The sequence below is a fragment of the Arvicola amphibius genome, chromosome 10, assembly GCF_903992535.2.
Source record: "Arvicola amphibius chromosome 10, mArvAmp1.2, whole genome shotgun sequence".
In the NCBI taxonomy this organism is placed as follows: Eukaryota; Metazoa; Chordata; class Mammalia; order Rodentia; family Cricetidae; genus Arvicola; species Arvicola amphibius.
Window position 1 is genome coordinate 98,593,942 of NC_052056.1, and position 14,340 is coordinate 98,608,281.

The window sequence follows — 14,340 nt, forward strand, 5'->3', positions numbered from 1 at the left end:
GGTGTCAAGAAGTAAGCCTTCCTTACTTTGACCTCAACAGCCCTGCAGAGCAGGGAGTCAGTCAATAGTCATTACCCAAAGAGAGACAGAAGTCAAAAGAGTCTAACAGAGCCAAGGCCAATTCCATACAGAGGCAAAACCCCCATACAGTATCTGGGACACCAAGAGACCAGCCTGAGAAGACTGCCTCCCCTCCCCGAAGCTCCACGCCATCTCATCAAGACCCCACTCAGTGTCTACAAGGTTTTCTTGTTCCCTAGGTCTCCATAGCAGCTCCTAGGCTGTCAAGTCCTGAATGCAAAGCAGGAGGAAGGCTTGCAGGGGGTGATCAACTCATTCTGCCTCTGACAAGATGCCAGGGCAGGGGTGACGACCATCCCACAGTTGTTTCAGGCAGAAGCTAGAATGGCAGGCCAGGGGAGAAACTGATGGCAGTTCTGGGTGTGGTGGCATGTGCCTGTAGTCCCCAGTGCTGGGGAGGCAGAGCCAGGAAGAACCTGGAGCTCAGTGCCAGCCAGGTCAGCTGAACTGGAGAGCTCAGTCAGAGACCCTACCTCAAGAATTAAGGTGGAGGACATTTGCAGAAAATACCCCACCACATGCACACACATACGCATAAGCATTTGAACACTCACAAATGCACATATATATGCACATGGCAAAAGCAATAAGTTGTCTCCAAACAGGCACCAAAGGTGCCCCGCAAAGAGTCACGCCCGAGGTTTGAAGCTTGGCCAGACTGTTTGTCTTTCTGTGAGGCAGTCTCTGATGTTTGCTTGCATCCTCCAATTCACTGCTGGCTGTGTATCCCCCACCCATGCTAGGCCTGGTGCCTCATGTTGCTGGCAGCAAGGCAGGTTCCCATGGACACCCTGACAGGAGCCTCTGCTCCTCTTGAGCATGGAGAACCAAGGCTGGGAGGACAGCTGTCAGTGCTGACCTGAGACATGATACTAGAAAGGCCTAGCCCGTTGGAAACAAGGATCTCAGCAGACAACGTAACAGAAGCCAACAGCCTTGGGAAGGCGAGAAGGCAAGGTCTCTGATGGGCTCTGCTCAAGCTCTAGGGAGTGACACATGGGCAGCCAGAGGCTGAGAGAGGAGGCCATACCTGAGAGCATCCACCTCCTCCTTGCAGAATGGGAAGCTGGTCTCAGTTGAGCTTGTCTGGGCCCTCAGCATCTTCAGCTCCATCTCCAGCTATAAGGAAATACAGGGTAAATGGTCAGCCTGTAGAGAGACCCACAGCCCAAGTCCCTGATCCATCCCCAAAGTCCTGAAATCTGTATTTGGCCATCTCCAGGCAAGATGCCTACCTAGTTTGTGCTGGGGACCTAGGAAAGATGGTCGTCTGGATAGACAACCCCACAGCCTAGACCCCCAGACCACAATGCATTCTGAGTCAGGTTAACACTTTCCCCATGCTCCTGATCCAAGATTAGGTGGGGAGACAGTCAGTCAGCCATTCACACACTGAGAAGAGCTATAGAACCTCAGAGACAGAGAGGGACACTGTGAACAGAGATCACAGTCTAGAATTACCACTGCTGGGATGGAGCATCACAGCATTTTCTACAGGGTGATATGAACTGCCTGCCTGTCCTGGGCCATGGTCTGCAGTCTACTCTACACATCTGCTGGAAGAGGTGGGGTGTGGACAGGGAGCCAGACAGATCCCAGGCCCTAGAAAGTCAGACACAGACAACACAGGCAAGCTAGATCAGCCAGGCCCAGGGGGAAAGCAGATGGCTGCTGAACCAGTGGCTTCCTGAGCAGCAGGAAAGTCACCGGGAGCTGACCCTTGCTCCTTGTGTGTCCTCAGCCCCATCCCTCCAAACAGATGCACACGGGGCCTAAGGACACACTGGAACTTGACAGTTATCTAGGCAGCTGGCCAGTGAATTCCTGGGATCCACCTGTCTCCACCTCCCCAGTGCTGGGATTACAAGTCCACATTTTTGCATGAGTTCTGGGGACTGGTCTCATGTCCTTGTGCCAGCACAACACTTTACTGGCTGAGCTATCTACCTTGTCCCAAGGATGGTGTCATCTTAACATGCTGCTGGCTTTTGTTCCTAACACGCTGACACTGTCCTCCATGGTGAGGCACAAGCCACACAGTGCTTACTTCCAGAGTCCTTCTCTTGCCTCCACACTCTAGCACGGCTTATGTGCTATGGCAGGCCTCACGGTTTTGAGAATCTGACAGAATGGCCCCTGAGACTGGCTGTGCTGGAAGTACTTCCTGTTTCTTATTGATGGAGAAGTAACAAGACTACATGGTGCATGATGCTACAGCAAGAGCTGTGTGCGTGTGTGTGTGTGTGTGTGTGTGCTTGTGCATGCACATGTGTGGCTATGCACATGTAGCCTCAGTGCGGATGTGTAGTTCAGAGGACAACTTGCAGAGATTTTTCTCTCATTCCACTGTATGAGTCCTGGAAATCAAACTCAGGTCATAAGGTTTATGCAGTGTCTTTACCTGCGGACCCATCCTGCTGGCCTCATAAAGAGCAAGTCCTCAGTTGTAAAGCTCTCTGGCTTTGGAGAGACTGATCAGACACACATGCACGCACTGTGATCATGGAAACAGTTGTCTCTCTGTGTACTTCAATGCTCTCTACAGAGTGCAGTACAGATGTCCTTGTGTACCTTCAGTACTGGGAGGTGCATCTGCCCGCTTCCTGCAATGCTTTCTGGCTTGAATTCAGATGAGGCATGAATAGCTGATGCCTGCTCAGAGGCTTACAAATGCCAAGTGGCTTTGGCAGCCACCTGTTCCAATTTCTTTGGTTCTGAGTGCAACTCATCAGAAAGTCTTTTCCTTTTAGTAGCAGAGTTTAGCTCATTCATATCCTGCTGTCTGTACTGATTTCTATTGCATTGGGCTCCTGTGCTTTCTGCCTTCTGTCTTCTGAGTGTGTTTCCTTTTGTGTGTCTTGCTATTCAGCATTTGTGCTGCTAAGTACTGCCTGCTTTACGCTGTGTCCATACCTTCCTGTGCTGGACCGTACCAAGGACATGTCCCATTGAATGTCTGACTAGTTAGTTAGGTATGCCACCCTCCTCGCTTGGTAACTGTACACAGCTGGTGACAATTAATGCCACATTTTCACCTGCTGGGCCGAATGCCCAAATAAAGCCTTGTGACTTGGTGTGTCTGGTGGCTCAGCTCCCACACAGTACACTTAAGACTTCTTTCCCCAGTATGGGCAGTTGCACTCATTCTTGGGGCCCTGGACAGATGAAGGTGACAGTGGGGCTCCCCCCTTTCTATTCTGCTCACAATGGTGGCTCATCACATTTCTACCTGTCCCTGGACAGGCCTCCATCACCTCCTCACACCACAGACCATCAGAAATCACCCTGAGCTTTTAAAACCTCTATTGCTTTCAGACATATAGCCATGCAGGATGCAGGCCATCTTGGTCTTTTTATTCTTGTAACCCACACCTCCTAACCAGTCACATGCTCTCTCTATCAGCCCTAATCCTCTGGTGGGTCCCCAGACACAGTTAAATATGCTTCTACGTCTTCATGGTGACTTTCCATCTGTCCTACAGCTTCCTCGGCAATGGTGGAGAAGCCCTTGCTTTATTCCCTCATCTCTGTTGTAGTGTCTCAGTGCTTCTTTCTAAACACCTGCACCCTGCACTACCTGGCACTCATGGCACTGTGGGTGCATGTACTGCACAGTCTAACTGTTCACAGGAGCTGCATCAGCACACCTGGCACCCAGGGATGCCCTGTCTACCCATATGACCTACATATTCCACATGGCAGACATGGCTCTCACAGCCGATGCTGTTCGGCCTCTGCCATGGCTCTCCCTCCCTGTGCTCTGATCTCCTGTCTCCCTCCTGGACAGCTGCATTTCCTCACTCAACCCCATCATTGCTGCTCTGGGCCTACACATGTCCCAGGTTCTAAGTACAGTTAAATTCCACTCTCTGACAAACTCTGAGCTCGGGGTCAACTTCTTTGCCTATGGATTTCTCCATCCTGCTCCTTTGGTCTCCATACCTGAGGCGGCACGGAGGGGAGAGCCGGCCTCTTACTTTGCTAGGAGTCAATCTCACAGCCTCGCTGCAGGTACAATTGGAACCACTGCTTTATCCATCGAGACCCAAGACTCATTCTCACAGCAAGCGTGGCCTGCGTCTAGCCATAGGAACAGGGACCCTACTGCCCACTGCAGTCCTGTGGACCAGGACAGCACCTGAATCCTGCTCTAAGGAGCTAAGGCCTGCTGGCCACTGCTGCAGCCTAAGGTCTAAGACTTCCTGGCAGGAAGCGCCTCACAAGCAGGCAGGTTACCTGATCCTCCCCTTCCCAGGGTCACTTCCCGAAGCCTCTGCCCCACCCTCCCCTGGCAAACAGTTTTAAGCAATCCACACAATGCCGGTCTTCCACAAGAGGCCATGTGCCTCCTGTGTGTGGCCTGGTTCTGCTCAACTTCTACTTTGTCAAGACAGAAGTTTGCTGTTTTGTTTTGATTCCTGCTACTTCTGCATGGTCTGCAGGGAAGGAGTGGGAAGTGCTGGCTCACACCACAGCATTCAGAGCAAACATGGACCCTCTCATTTGCATCTGCAGCCTCAGGTTTATGCTCAACAACCCCCACCCACGAACAATTCTTTTCCCCTACTGAACCTGCACCAGGTTCCTAGCCACTACCTGATGGCTAGCCCACTGCCTCACTGTTTAGCACTGGCTTCCACTGTGGCCACTCTTCTGACCCACAGCATAGGTCAATGATTGGAGCAATAAGTCCATGGTGAGGTTCTGACCTAGAGTCACCTCAAACCTAGGTCTTTAGGAGCAGCACACCAAGTGGGCTTCATTTTTATTATTTGCAGTTTTAGGAATAGAACCTAGGGCTCTACCAGTGAGCCACACCCCACCCCCTCACTGGGGATTCTAGGCAGGTATCCTACCACTGTGCCACATCCCAGACCCTCACTGGGGGATTCTAGGCAGGGGCTCTACCACTGAGCCACACCCCAGCCCCTCACTGGGGATTCTAGGCAGGGGCTCTACCACTGAGCCACACCTCCAGCCCCTCACTGGGGGATTCTAGGCAGGTGCTCTACCACTGAACCACACCCCAGCCCCTTACTGGGAGATTCTAGGCAGGGGCTCTACCACTGAGCTACACCCCAGCCCCTCACAGGGGGATTCTAGGCAGGTGCTCTACCACTGAGCCACACCCCCAGCCCCTCACTGGGGGATTCTAGGCAGATGCTCTACCACTGAGCCACACCCCAGCCCCTCACTGGGGATTCTAGGCAGGTGCTCTACCACTGAGCCACACCCCAGCCCCTCACTGGGGGATTCTAGGCAGGAGCTCTACCACTGAGCCACACCTAGTACCTCACTGGGGAATTCTAGGCAGGGGCTCTACCACTGAGCCACGCCCCAGCCCCTCACTGGGGAATTCTAGGCAGGGGCTCTACCACTGAGCCACACCCCAGCCCCTCACTGGGGGATTCTAGGCAGGTGCTCTACCACTAAGCCACGCCCCAGCCCCTCACTGGGGAATTCTAGGCAGGGGCTCTACCACTGAGCCATGCCCCAGCCCCTCACTGGGGGATTCTAGGCAGGGGCTCTACCACTTATCCCCTCCCTTGCCCAAGACCTTTCCCTTCACTTCAAGCCTGCACACACCCACACATTCATATCCTGTCTCTACCGTATATGCCCTGTGTAACCACAGTCATCCTATCACACATTTGTCCTACAGTGTCATGACAGTCTGCCATCACCTGGTTTCAGGCCCCAGGACCTTGACTTCATGAGGCAAGTCCTGTCTTCCCTTTTGAGGGCATCTGCTCCCTTCCAGCCAATGGGAGATGACTCAAATTTGGGACTGGCAGACAAGAGAATAAGGGAAGAGAAATCTGGTTGTGCATGAATGTTATAGCCTGTACCTATTTTCTACTTCACTGAGGAAAACCTGGGTCTAGAGTCAGTTATAAAAACAAGAAAACATGGGACTAATTGGATTGCGTCTTCAGGGACCCTGCCAAATGCCTCAAACCACGGGCCGGATTCCAAACTCATCCTGCTAAAAGGATTTCACACACAAAGTGCTTTTTGGAGGGTTCTTTTTGCAGCTGAGCAGTGGGCCCCAATGCACATGCCTGCCAAGAGAGGAGGGAACGAGGTAAAGAGGAGCCCTGTGCATGCTGGGTGAGGGGTGCTTCACCACCTGCCGCTGCCCCATCTCCTGTTTTATTCAAACTGTCAAATTGTCCTAGAGAGACTGGCGCTGCCCACTCCACTCTCCAAGACCAGTGGGCACATGGGTATTCTCCCCTTTGGCACTCACTCTTCTGGCAGGGCAGGCACTGCTCCTGACATTCTCTGCACCTGGGTGTAGCTGGACACCAGGCTCTGGGGACAGCCAGCATGCATCTCTCAGTCGGCTATGCTTGTTTATAATGGGGCTGGGGATACTGCCCGCTGCCTGCTGCCTGCTGCCCATCAAGACTCTGTGGTTCCTCGAAAGCAAACATTCACCCAGGTCTGCAAGCTATAGGTAAAGTTGAGGATGACTGCTCTTCCTAGCTAGGCCCTCTACCTCCAGGCTCCTATTCCAATGCTGTCCTCCCTACTGCATACCATGTAGGACCCAGGACTACAGAGCAGAGTGCAGGGATGGTATCCCAGGCCTGGCAGGAGGGTATCCCAGGTCTGGCTGGATAATACGATGACGGACACACCAGTCCCTAAGGTGGGGCAGGACTCACTCTAAATCAGGGCAGGGAATGTGAAGGACCCAGCCTGCCACTGACCTGAGCAAATGACAGAGACTTTTCTAGGTCCCTGTCTTTTTCCATCCTAACAGCCCCACCACAGAATACTACAGAATCTAAACAGTGCATCAGTGAGACCAACAAGCCTATCAGACCAAACTCCCAAATGCTGGTCCCGCTGCTGTGCCTGAAGGAAGACCCTTTTACCTCCTCTCTCTTGCCCCCTGTATATGCTGCCCACTCATGGATCAGGCACTGAAACTGCAGACATAAGTGGGGAATAGTGGTACATGCTGTAATCCCAGCACTTGGGAGGTAAAGAAAGGAGAACCAGCATCAGCTAATGTAGTGAGTTTAAGGCTAGCCTGGGCTCATGAGACCACGTCTCAAAAATACAAAAGGTACTCACAGAAATACCCAGGGTAGAACCCGCATCAGCTTCTGCTATCAAAGAATCCTTACACTCCACACTGGCACACCTCATCACAGGTGCCAGGACGTACCACACTCCTGCTTTGGACCAGGGACATGATGTGATGTTAAAACCCTAACTTCTGTCAGGTTCTGCTCTCCCCTACCCTGTTCCTCATCTGAGCTCTGACGGGCACAGCCGGGCAGAGGCTGAATGAGAAGAAACACAGATGACCTCAGGGTTTGGCTTTACTGAAGCCAGCAGGCCTGGTGGGGCAACATTCTCCTAGGATGTTTTTGTGATCTCCGACTCCTCGGTGTGGAGAAGGGACACCAATAGGGCCCCTGCTCTAACAGCTGGATGAATCAAAGACTCTTGGGTCTCTGCTTGGGCCAGGTCAGGTCTGAAGGAGTGAAGAGGGAACCACAGGGTAAGCACTGTCTCTGTGGGAGTCTTAGAGTCTAACTTCAGTCAGCCTGGGGCTGCCATACAGGAAACCTCGGTGCAGGCAGAGCTTGGGTATCCAGGTCTGAGTCAAAAAAGAGATCTACAATATCACTATAACTCTATCAAAACTGTAAACATTAGCCGGGCGGCGGTGGCGCACGCCTTTAATCCCAGCACTCGGGAGGCAGAGGCAGGCGGATCTCTGTGAGTTTGAGGCCAGCCTGGTCTACAAGAGCTAGTTCCAGGACAGGCTCCAAAGCTACAGAGAAACCCTGTCTCGAAAAACCAAAAAAAAAAAAAAAAAAAAAAAAAAAAAAAAAAAAAAAAAAAAAAAAAAACTGTAAACATTGGCTGGGGGTGTGGCTCGGGGACAGAGTGCATGCTCAGCACTGGGCTGGATTTTCGTGCACAGGGAAACAAAAAACAAAACAAAACTGGGTTTGATTTGTTTTCTTGCTTTTTTTTTTTGCTTATGCTAAAATTCATAAGGAACTGCAAGGGATTCTGAATAGTCAAGATGATACTGACAGGGTGCAATGGCTATTTTTCTTGTTGCTACAACAAAATCCCTGACAAAGGCAACTTAATGAAGGAAGGTTTATGTGGCTCACAGTCCATCGTGGTGGAAGAAGCGTGAGCAGAAGCGTGAGGTGGCTGGTCACATCACATCCACAGTTAGGAAGCAGGGAGAGATGGACACTGGTGCTCAGTTCACGTTCTCCTTTTAATTCTGTCCAGGACCCTGGCCTAGGCAATGATGCCGCTCATGTCTGGGTGGTCTCCCTACCTGAGTTAATCCAATCTAGAAACTTCCCCAGATGGACATGCATGGAGGTTTGTCTCCTGGGTGATTCTACATCCTGTGAAGTTGACAATCAGATTTAATCACATTGCAGGGGTGGGGACACAAAGTCGGAAGGTTTACATCAACCTAAGAGCATGACACAAAGACAACAACTTAGGCACTGGCATAAGGAAGAACTCACAGGCTGAAGTTGAAACAATTCCATCAATGAACACAAACTAGCATGGCCAGCTGGTCATCAATGGGAGGCCTACAATGAGACTATAGAGCGGGGAGAGGACAAGTGGACATACATGCACACATGGAAGTGAGGCTGAAGCCCTAACTCATGCCATATTTTTAAAAATTACTTAAAGTGGATCAGAACTAAAATGTGAGACCAAAGTCATTAGAAGGAAAATTTACAGAAAGGGAAAGATGGAATGAAAGACACATGGGTGAGAATGAAGGACCGAATCTTCCCAGCTTTGGATCCGGTAATGGTTTCTGAGCTATGACAACAGATAGCATGGGCCTCACCACAACATCCTATTTTGTTTGCCAAAGGACGCTGGAGTGAGAACGGTCTACAGGATGAGCTGCAGCACTGCTGAAGCTGAGCTCAGAGAGTGGTCAAGTGTGCAGAATACATGAAGAACTAACCACACAGCAGAACGCCCAGCTTGGCGATGGGGTGAAGGGGGCCAGGATGCAGCTCAGTTGGCAGTGTGCTTGCCAATTAAGAACAAAAGGCAGAGAACAAATACAAGCCACTTCCGTCATTCCTGGTATTGGAACTTCATCTTCCTGGCTAGTCTGGCTGGTGGCTACTCACCATGGCAGCTCTCACAGAAGCAGACTCTGATCCTGTTCAGAGAGCTGACCTCTCATGTGTGATTAAGATGAACATCCCTGGGGATTGCAGGAGGATGTCTGGTGGCTGAGACCCCCTCCCCCTCCCCATGTGAGGAGCCCCAACACTTAAGACAGAGCTCTCTGGCAGCTCAGGAAGGCAGAACCAGGGATGCTCTTCCAAGAAAGCTGCCCACACTGGGCCCAGACATCCACTGGCTCTGTGCAGCCCAGCCCCAGGCCCTGCCCTGCATCTCTATCTATAGGCTCCACCAGCTTTCTTCTCTGCCCTGAAGCATCATTGAGATTCAATTCTAAGGATGCTCGTGGCTGCCTCCCCAGCAAGGCACAACTCTCAATAGAGATCATGTGTTGTGGTTTGAGTGGTTCATGGTTTGATTCTGGGAGTCATACTTAATTCTACAAAGTAATAACCAGAGCAGGAGCTCAGCGCCCTGCCCTTTGGGCCAGCAGTTCTAATTAATGAAGCCGTTGCTGGGCACCAGTGTGAGCATGCCCATTCGTATAATATGCCTAAGCAGTTTCGTCATCCAATGCTCAAAACATAGCAGTCTCCATCTGGGCCAAGTGCACAGATGGTGGTGATGGGACCAGGGCTAGGGCTCTGGAGGGCTCTCAGGCTGCCACCAGCTCTCTAAAGCCTACTCTGGGAAGATGTCTCAGGCCTTCAAGAGGTTCCTCTGAGATGACAATGAGAATTCTGAATGGAGTCCACTGTTCAGCTTGGCTCTAGGCCCACTGGGACCCAGGGAAGTATCTGAAGTGCTGCTTCTTGATAAAGGAGAAAGGGGCCTTAAGATGAACTCTCTACTTCCTCTTCAGCCTGGAGAAAGATATGGGGTACCTAAGGCTGCATAGCCAGTGCCAGCCACCAGGCACCTTGCTTCTGGATGCAATGGGCCACCTAATTGGGAAGCATTGAGAGAGGCCAGCTTATAGTTTCTACCTAGGACAGCCAGCTCGTCACTCCAAATCCAGGGAAGGGAATTCTGGCAGCTCCAGAGGTGCCCAGCCCAGGGAGTGGGCTGCTGTAGAGCAAGCTGGCTGAACCCCATGAGGGATAGATAGGTCAGCAGCTGGAAGGCAAGTGGCAGGGTAGGCACTGAGTCTGTGTAGCTTCACTCTAGGGGCCCCACAGGCCAGGCCTGGGGAAGTCCAGTATCTCAGATGCAAAGGACAGAGACAGGGTGGAAGGTTAAGGAGGTCCAGAAACAATGTGAACAGCTCTGCCGGCAGGACGCACTGGAGACTATTAACCCATTTTAGAGGGGTTTCTGCTCCTTCTATTGGGAATGTGCAGGGTGCACCCTCAGCAGGTACAGAGGGTCTAGGGGAAGACATTCAGGTAGAAAATGGGGCAGTGAACACTAACTTGGTCATGCAAAACAGCAGGGTGTCTGTCCCCTTCAGAGGAGGGGGGTGACTGGACCCGCAATGGGGCCAGTTCCTTCAGAGAGTTCTTTTGAGCTTCCAATGTGCAAGGCTGGGTTGGGAACCAGGAAACAACTTCTCTAGAAACCTAATTGGCCACTGGGCTCTTGGCTTCTAGATGGTAGACCCACGAGCTTCTGCTGCTTTCAGCTGCCTGGTGCTATATGCTTTTGTGTTAGCACCAAGATCAACCCAATGTACAACCACGGAGCCTTCCTGTTCCCTCAGAAAAAGCCCAGGGAAGCAAGAGCTCAAGGACCTGCCTCAGTCTGCAAGCCATGTCTGCCAACAGAGGCATATACTCAGAAGGGGAGAAAGGGAGGAGCTTCACCCCCAGCTCTGTGGAGGACCACAAGAGGGTTCAACTGTGGAGTCAAGTACACAGACCTTCTCACGGCATGTCTCTGGTTCCAACAATGACAGACACCACAGAGTGGCAGCAAGTTAACTGGCCATCCAGGCTGCAGAACCAGTGTGCAGTCCCCATGGGAGGTTCCCTACACACCATGTCCCTCCAGAATGTGCTGCCCAGTGACACAACAGGATAGGCACTGAGACAGGATGAACATGTCAGTCTCAGAAGCAGGATGGGCTGACAGGAAGTGGTTGACTGGGGCCACACTGCAGGCTTTGAGCAGACCAGACATGTGGGAGAGCATATGAAACAATGGTCCCCAGCACTCATTTCTATGACATTCACCTGACTCAGAATGCCAACCTAAACAGGCCTGTCCCAGACACAGCCCTCAACTCTAATAGACCAGATGCTGGGGACCACACAGTGCACACAGTCCTCAGAATACAGGTCCTTCTCCATATGGAACCTAAGGGCCTAAAGTGCTAGGATCTTTTTCCCCCTAAGATTTAGGACTGAAAGGATGGCTGCTATTCTTGCAGAGGACCAGGGTTCAGTTCCCTGAACCCACGTAGTAGCTCACAACTACCTGTTAACTCCAGTTCCAGAGAATTCCAACTCTCTTTAAACTAGGTATGGCTCATGCCTTTAATTCCAGCACTTGGGAGGCTGAGACAGGTGAATCTCTGTGAGTTCCAGGCTAGCCTGGTCCATGGAGTGAGTTGCAGGATAGTAAGCACCCAAGGATACATAGAGACACTGTCTCAAAAAAATTGTTATTTTTGTTTTATGCATAAGTATTTTGGCTACACGTATGCATGTGTGCCATATGTATGCCCAGTGCCTGTGAGACCAGAAGAGGGCATGGATCCCCTGGAACTGGAGTTACAGATGGTTGTGAGTCACCATGTGGGAGCTAGGAACGGAACCCCAGGTCCTCTGTAAGAGCACTGAGCCATCTCTCCAACACCCTCCTACACACACACAGTCTCCTGTTTCTTTGTGATCAGGTCACATGTAGCCCAGGCTGGCCTTGAGCTTATGATGGAGCTGAGGATGAACTTCTAATGTTCCTGCTTTTACCAACAGAGTGCCGGGATTATGTGCATGTTCCACCGTACACCATGCAGTGCAGGGGATGGAACCCAGAGCCTCGTGCCTGCCCAGGCGAGCACTTGACCAGCCAAGGGCCAGCCCCCTGCTGTCAGTTCATCACCCTGAGCATCCGCCTGTGAAGAGGATTCATCTGTGATGTGCTCCTTTCTGGATGGCCACAGAGAGGGAAATCATCAGAAGTTACCCTTGGAGATGGCACAGGGAAGAGAGAGTGAGTGGTCAGCAGACATACCAGGCCGATTCTACCACAGTCTCTTTGGGGGCACAGGCCCCCTCCTGATCTACTAGCTCCACTGGGAGTAAGGCACAGAGGGCAAGGAGGAACCATTAGGGGGAAATGGTAATCAAGAGAAATGACTGCTTAATTACACTTGATGGGATGGGGGTGGAGGGGAGATGCCTGGTAAGACAGAAAATAAATCCACATTTCTAGCTCCCTGAAGTCTATAAAATATTGGAGGCTTTTTATGGTTGTAATCAAAAACCTCATTTCTCTAGCCACTGCTAGCCGGATCTAATTAGGGTGAGGTATTCTAACAACGCAAGCCTGGCCCGGGACGTTGCTCATTGTGGTATTAATTGCATTTAAAGAGGAAGCATGAACCACACTCATGCTCACTAATTAGTGTGAGGTTACTAATTAATAACACAAAGTCAAGCTGCCTTTGTCCTGCCATTAGCGATTAGCTCAATATGGCACAGCTCTCCTTCTACCACTTGTGAACAAGCCTGGACTCAGATTCCAGCAGACAGAGGGCTGGGAGCTTCAGGGATGAGGCCAAGTACCCAGGCTGTGCCCCTGATCATGCTGGATGCCTGTGTGGTTCCTCTACATGCAGGTCACAGGCGTCTCCTGCCCAGGGTCAGATGGTACTGGCTCAAATGGCCCATCTCCACAACATCTCCACCACAGGAAGAAAGAGGGCTCGGGCTGAGCAGCCCACTGCCAGCTCCAAGGTGTACTTGCTCCTTTGTCTCTGGTCCTTCTCCACGAAGAAAAGAGCTACTAAAGGCTGAGGAGTTGGCAGGCAGCGGGCACCTTGCAGGCAACTCACTTGTAACCTTGGGGAAAGGTTACAACCAGAGGAAGGTGGACCCAGGGCCCATGCACAGGGAATGGGGGGGGGGGGGGGGGGGCCACCACAGGCTGAAGGTAAACAGGATGATAGAGGGGGGGCTTCAGGCTGGCTTCACCACAGCTCTCTGGAGACACTGCTAGGCACCTGTCTTCTACAGGTCTAAGGACATGAAATGACATCAACTTCATCTCTTGGGAGCCACAGCAGAGAGAACCAGGAGCCACAACCCGGGGCGGGGGGGGGGGGGGGGGCGGACACTGGAAATGCAAGTTTAAGTCTAGGAAAGGGGGAAGTTGTTGTGGGTGTGTCTCCAATCTGAGCACTCAGGAGGCTGAGGCATGAGAATCACAAGTTTGAGGTTAGCAGCCTGGGTTACAGAGTGGGACCTACACTCAAAACACCAACAAGAGAGCTAAGACGAAGGTTCTGTCATGAAACACTACCTCAAAGGCAATGAGGACCTTAATTCTGACCCCCATAACCCACATAAAAAGCCAGGAGTGGTGGTTAATGCTTATAATCCCAATGATGGTGGGATGGGAGGTGGAGAGTCAGATCCCTGGGGCTCATGGACTGGCTGGCCTAGCCTAGGTGCCAACGTTCCAGGCCAATGAGAGACACCTGAGATTCTCATCTCCACGTGCATGTACACATACATTCATATGTGCACACATGTACTCAAGTATGTACTAACAGACACAAAGAAACAAAATAAGTAATCAATAAAATGGAGGAAAGAAACATAGTTGCCAGCAGTGAATGCAGCAGTGAGGGCTTCCAGAGGGGACAGAGAATGACTGGGCATGGGGTCACTGCTGTGTGGTGGAGCTGGACATGTAACTCGTGCGATGCACTGCTCAGCAGAATAGTGCTCCTGAGATGGAGGTCTGCTGCTCTGAGGAAACCTCCCTCACCAAGCTCAGTGTGGCCAGGAGACAGGCTGCAAAGACGCCCCTGAACCCTGCAGCATATGCAGGAAGGATGGAGACTGTGAGACAAACACACGTGTGACCAGCTGTGTCACAAGGTCCCCAAGAACTGCCACTTCTCATTTTCCTCTTAAATGGGAAAGAGACGAGAAAGGA

General features: G+C 51.6%; 1 protein-coding gene across 1 annotated transcript in view; it reads right to left on the minus strand.

Moving 5' to 3' along the window:
• Positions 1 to 14,340, minus strand: part of Mad1l1 (mitotic arrest deficient 1 like 1) — a 317,149-nt gene that overhangs the window by 106,755 nt on the left and 196,054 nt on the right. Inside the window, exon 14 of the mRNA XM_038345544.1 lies at positions 1,112 to 1,200. Coding sequence (XP_038201472.1) covers positions 1,112 to 1,200 — 89 coding nt within the window. The remainder of the gene's footprint in view (positions 1 to 1,111; positions 1,201 to 14,340) is intronic.